At 35.7% G+C, this 6,566-nt stretch overlaps 1 protein-coding gene across 1 annotated transcript in view; it reads left to right on the forward strand.

Annotated features, from left to right (window-relative positions):
- The window catches only part of MINDY2 (MINDY lysine 48 deubiquitinase 2), a 29,157-nt gene extending 26,341 nt beyond the window's left edge, over positions 1 to 2,816 (forward strand). Inside the window, exons 8-9 of the mRNA XM_048956843.1 lie at positions 290 to 463; positions 1,895 to 2,816. Coding sequence (XP_048812800.1) covers positions 290 to 463; positions 1,895 to 2,014 — 294 coding nt within the window. The 3' untranslated portion in view covers positions 2,015 to 2,816. The remainder of the gene's footprint in view (positions 1 to 289; positions 464 to 1,894) is intronic.
- Positions 2,817 to 6,566: the final 3,750 nt, after the last annotated feature.

Genomic DNA, 6,566 nt, shown 5'->3' on the forward strand with positions numbered 1-6,566 from the left:
TTGTCAAGGTAAAAGAATTTAAACCTGAAAGCAGTTGTGGTTTTTGTTTTTTTTCAGACATAGGAACACTGAGGGGAAAATTGTAAAGTAACTGTATTTATTCTTCCTTCCCCCTCCCCCAGCATTTCTGCAGTTCAGATTACAAGCAGGTTCTGAAACAGAACTTCATTTGTAGATGGCTAGGGTAAAGGGAACGGTACTGTATGGCTGCCCTTGTTGAAAAATTTACTTGACATGACTTGGCTCTTTTCTATATGAAAAAGCATTAATATACAGGTTTACTGTTTAGGATTATCTGATGGCTTTGTCTCTACAACAAGAGCAGCAAAATCAAGAGATTAACTGGGAACAGATACCAGAAGGAATCAGCGATCTAGAGCTAGCAAAGAAGCTCCAAGAAGAGGAGGATAGGCGAGCTTCTCAGTACTATCAGGAACAAGAGCAAGCAGCTGCTCAGGTCCAGGTAAGGAAGCATTATCACAGAATATGACCACTAGTTATAATGAGTATTAACTTCATGCTTATATAGACACATCTGCATTGTAAATGTCTCAGATGATTAGGACTGATGCTGTTCACGTTATATGCAGTATTTGTTAAGAGCCCTTTAGAACTTCAGACCATGCACACAGATATGGCAGTTGCTGCTAATTAAATTCTTCATTTCTAACCTAAATCAAAGTTGCATTTATGCAGTTTAAGTTAAAATGATGGGATGCGTTACTACTTTAGGTTACTAAGATTGTATTACAAATACACAATTTATAAAACAGTATTCAAGCAGAAGCTTTTCAATGATAGTTTTCATTTTGTCTTGTGGAATGTTGTGGTTTTACTATTTTTAGTCTGTGACACCTTGTGAATTTATTCTGTCCTGTTTCAAAATAGGAAATTAACGGTTGCTAGTAGTATGCCTTCCCAGCCCCCCTCTCCATGAGCAGCTCCATTCAGAATGCTTGGAAAATGTCATTCACAAGCATATAAGTTGTCGTATAACTGAACTTCAACGCAAGAGACAGTATTAAAGTTGTTCTGGAATCAGGGATTTCTTGACTAATTGAGACTTTCTTAACACACACACTCTTGTATCAAAATATATGCATTACAGATTTGTATATAGAAGCAATCTGAAGAATCTTTGGATGGCCTGTGCCAATTCAGAACCCTCTGTTGCCACTAATTATTAAACACACAACAAGAATTTCTGACAGTTAAAAGATCTGTTATTTCTGCTATATTAAGCTTATTGCTTTAATATCAGTAGTAGTAGTAGTTGCTCCTAAGATGTGAATGGGGTCCAAGGAGAGATTCACTTCTGCTGATTGCAGACTGGCAGAAAAAATCTCCTTAACAGGATGTAGTGGCATTTGCAGCTGTGAGTGGATAGTAGCTAAATTAAATGAAGTAGCAAAACTTCTGCTGTGTTTTGTTGTATACCACCCATCAACTTCTGCAGTCCTTTCTGGAAATGGGCTATAAAAAAACCTCTGCATTAATACATCTAGTCATCAGTCAGCATTTTGACTCCACAACTTCTCAAATGTAGATTATGTTTTTATAAACGAAATGGGGAAAATTTTCCAGTATAGTAAATATTCAAGTGCCATAAAATGTTTGATTCTAAATTGTATTATTAGAAGAACTGATCTGAATATATAAGCACAATAGAAGAGACACACAGGACTTTAAATGTATTTTCAATTGATTTTGTTTTTCAGAAATAAGCTTCCATGAGGGCTTTGTAGAATTCATACTGAAAGACCTTCTTTCTGTGTTCTGCTGTTTGCGTTTTAGTTAAATTCAAGTTCATGGAAGTGTAATACTTGAAACTGTTCAAACTACAATTACAGCATCGTGTTTTATTCAGAATGCTGTTTGTTTGTTTTCTACGTAGCAGGTGCAAGGTGCTCCTTCTCCAGCAAGTGGAAGACAATCTGGGAGCAATGAACGCAAACGTAAGGAGCCTCGAGAGAAAGAGAGAGAAAAAGAGAAGAATAGCTGTGTTCTCTTGTAACAGTAAATGGATGACAGCATGGAGCCAAGTGCATGTCCTCAGAAGCAAAAACAAGGAGTACAAAGGAAGACAAACCCGTTACATGCCGCCTGTGCCTGATTACCCCACAGATTTTGTTCACGTTTCAGGAGAAGATGGGTGACTTTGTTACAATCATATAGACTTTCTTCAAAGTCATAGTGTATGCTGCTTGAGATGGAATTCCAAATCACAGTTGGATGTGGCTGTGCTTTGAGTTAGTCATAAGAAATACTGCACCTTGTAGCTGAAAACACAAGTTATGGCAAGTTTTGTGTCATAGTGACATCCATTACATATTACATCAGTAAGCTATTTTATCTTCCACTCTAAACAAAGAAGGTAACTGGTTTTGTTTAAGACTCTTTTCTTAAAGTATGTACACTAGCACAACAGAATCTTGTGTTACTTTCATGGTATGAAACTATATCTTAGGCTGGGTATAGTCTTCACGACATCAGCGCCCAAATAACAGATGGGTGTTGCCTCCTCAATGTGTCCAGATATCTTTGCTTCTGGATCTAGTACGTTTGGTTTTTTGAACCCAGATTTATACTGTGTTAGTGCTGTTGTTGCATCTCTTTGCCAGCTTTCTTGCCCCAAGAATACTTGACTTGATCACATACAAAAATTGTTATTAAAAAATGGGGCATTTATTAATGAGCAAGATGAATATTGTTTGTTTTTCTTGCAATTACAAACTGGGTTATGACAACTCAGATGTTATCAGGGTTAAACAAGTAATTTTATAGGTCATTTCTTTTCCTTTAAGTATTTTTTTCCTCTTGTAGGTAAACTGGACCAGATAGGAACTTATTTATTGACCTCTCCATATGATAGGTAAACAGTGAGAGGGCACGAAGGTCCATAATAATCCTTATTCTGTCTAAGAATGCAGAGTTAAAATAACTATCTATCTGCCTTTTTTCCAGAAGTACCTTGAACTTTAACATGGCGTTAACACGTTCACTTGTACAGTTGAGCAAGTGTAATGTAATTAAATACATACTTTGTTTTCTAAATCATATATCCTTACAAAGCACACTTAAGAAGGGTGAGAGAAAAGCTAAGCTAATCTCTTGAGATAGTTTGGGAAGGCGGCCAGGTGTAATATTTTGTTTTAAATAGCTAATTTAGGATTTTTGGAAACCAGGTTTTTCTAATTTATGGGAACCAAACAAAGATGTTGCATCTTCTGGTATCTATAGAATACAGGAATGGGATGCTCACTGAATTTTGAGGGGACCACAACTCCTCTTCCACTTCTGTTAAGTCAGTAACAGTTATCTTCTTGCTGAACCTTTTTGATAAAATTTGTATTTCACAATTTGTAGATACTTTTGAAAACAGCTGCTTCTCCTGGACGAGCCAATTGCTTGCACGAGTCTGGGACAGCTGAAGTAGCTGGGTGGGATATGACATTCCTGCAGTCAGGGCTTTGGATAATGTCTGTAAGAGAGAGGCTGTCTAAACACAAGTTGACAACAAAAGCTGCTTTAAAACTATTTCAAGCAGAACTGCTGAGATGTTCCTAGAATGAAAATTAGATGTGTAAAGGAAGAATGTCTTATTAAATGAAGAGCCAGTTTTTACCACTTTTTTATTCCATGTTTTTTTTTTCTTTTCTGTTTTTCAATTTTGTTATAATTTTTGTTTTATAAAGATGAAGTAACGAATGATAGGTCTCTAATATGTAAATTGTAAATGTAAAAAAATTCTCTATATTCTCTAGTAAAGTCATGCCCAGAAAAGTCATTTTAACACATAATATATGCAGTTTAGATAAATTTCTACGTCAAAGCAAAGGTTGACCACTTTTTTTCCTTTGCAGCAGCTTAACTTATTCAAACAAACTAGTGTGATGGAGGATCACCAACATAACGACTTGTCTACATTAAGCAAATTGCAGAATATTTCAGTAGTGACAGTAATGAAGACTTAAAGGCAGAATGTTGTTTAAAAACATTCTGTTACTAAGATTTTTTTTTCCAAATTTGTGTATTTACATTTATTTATTACCCTTGAAAAATAAATATGTCAAGCTAAGTGTTTGTTATCTTCTTATTTTCAGTACAGTGTTGCCACTTTAAGTTCTGTAACAAATTTGATTTGAACAGGCATTGTGGCTGTCGTAGATGCTTTTTGCCTGAAATACTTGCTTGCATTAGAATAATTCTTATAGTATTTCTAGTTTCAGACAGATGTGCCTGAAGCCTTATGTACTGTAGTGATCACAGTGCCATTTGGTCACAATGAAAGAAAAGTTAAATGTCATCGTTCATCACAAAGTAAGTCTGGACTCCCCAGTAATTCTGTTTCTTTTTCAATAAAAGAGTAAAGTTTTCAGGTTATTTGAGATGACAAGGATGCTATTCAAGCAGTTTTCTGTTAATACACTGTTTTCTTTACAGGACTCAAGGCTTTGGAGAAAAGCTAAAGAACTCCTGAGATCTAGGGCATCGTTCTGCATGGGTTGAGTTTGCTAGTGGCAAAAGTTATAAGTAAGGTGAGCTTGTTAACATCCAAAATTGAAGCATCTGGAAGCTTAATTAATGCCTACTGTGACTAACTACTTCAAAAGGAACTGTCACAGTTGGTATATAAGACAATATGTGATGAATTAAAAGCTGAACAGAACCTCTTTTATCTGTAGTAGTGAACTTGGAAAACAGTATCACAAAGTAAGCAGGGAGCACCAGCAAAGATGCTGTGTACTTCTGGCTCTATTTACTTCACTTATGCTCTTTTTCAAAGCTCATGTTCTGGCAAAAAAAGTTATCCTTGACTTAGACTTTAAATTTGTTATAGAATTTAGCATGTATACACTACAACTACCTACAAAATATATATGAAAGTGTCATAAAAGTAGAGTAGAGCTTGTTTTCCATTAGATAAAAGCTAGCACAGAAGACAGAATCATAGAATTCCTTCTTGTTATGTTACAGCTGTGTAATAAAGCTCAGTACAAGTATTGAAACTAGCAAAAAGTCAAGCACTGCCATAGTGTTAAATGTTGTTCTAAAAGGCACTTTATAAATGCTCAAATCTATCACTTTTCTTAAGTGACATTAATATGTAATCTGAGGCCCAACAAAGCAGATCCAAGTGAAGATTGTAACAAGAGAAATTAACATTCCTGAAAATACAATGCAAAAAACATTTTTTTGTAGCAAGCAATCCACTTAATATAACAAAGAATGCATTCAGATTGTCTTAACAGAGCTCTTCTAGTGCATCACAGACATGAGAGTTTAAAAGTGCAGCATATGCTCTTCTGTATACACTTGCATTGGATTGATAGTCAGTCTCTACACTCGATATTTCACATCACTGTCAAATACTTCTTCAAAATTGTATACACAAGTTCTTGAAAAAAGTTTCCAGTTATGCAATAAAAGGTAATTCAGCTTCTTGAAATTGCATCTTCCGGTGTATTCAGCAGGAAATACCACAGTAGAATGTGAAGCTGATATACTTGTAACTGAGCCCTTTTTCCCTGCTATGATAGTCCTATAACCCAAAGGTAACTGATTGCCTAAAGCAATTTTTTTTTACTGTCAGGATGCTTACTGCAGTAGCTGAAATTTATACTATGTAAATCTTTAAATACAACGTAATGAATTAAGAACTGTATTTTATACAGAAACAGACTCTGAGAGGTTGAAGTCTTAAAGAGATGACTCAACAAATGCAGGCTAATTGATGCAGTGTCCTTGCTAGAAAGCATATTGCAGAAAAGCAAAAATAACAGCCTTTAGTTTGGTTGAAATGCAATGCTCACAGTTCTCCATCTATCCTCTAAGACTTTGGTAACAAGAAAAATCTGACACTGATATGTGTTCACATAGTCCAGTGATAACAAATGCCAATTTATTAATGTGTGTATTTTGTTTTGTGCAGTTACTTTATTTTCTGTTAAGCATATTCAGCACTAGACTGGATGCAGTGTTATGTTGAGGAGGATGATCTGGTGAGATAAATAACACTCATCCCAATCCACCTACACAGAAATCTCTTTGATGTTAATTTTCACTGTGTTTTTATATAGCTCCGTCTTGTTAACAGCTTGTTTTTGTAGTTGTCCAGTAGAAGAGCAATGTATTGACACTCAGTTACCACTTCCTATGAAGAAGCATGGTGGGGAAATTGAGTGAAGTGACTAGAACATAAAGTTCTCTGTGCCACGTAATTTTCTTGAAATTGGGAAGGGATTCATCCCTAATTTTGCTGTAGCATAATAAATACCTGTAGTACAGCATGGACTGGCCAAATCTTTTCACCTAAGTAATGACCAGCATAATTGCTCCGTGTCTGTCCCAGTTCATCTCCTCTTCACTGTCATAGTGTTTCTAGGCCAAGGCTAGCTATTCAGTCCCTCTGATTCAGAATTTTTATTAAATGTCTGTTGCCTACTGGTGAATTTTGATTTTGTCAGCTGTGCCACTTTGAGCTCTTACCTGAAGAATTACCTCTGGAGAACTTGCTTTAAGTTCTTTACTGCCTTTAACGTTACTGTTCTGGTTTATACTTTTAC

This window comes from Lagopus muta, chromosome 10, assembly GCF_023343835.1.
Source record: "Lagopus muta isolate bLagMut1 chromosome 10, bLagMut1 primary, whole genome shotgun sequence".
Lineage (NCBI taxonomy): Eukaryota > Metazoa > Chordata > Aves > Galliformes > Phasianidae > Lagopus > Lagopus muta.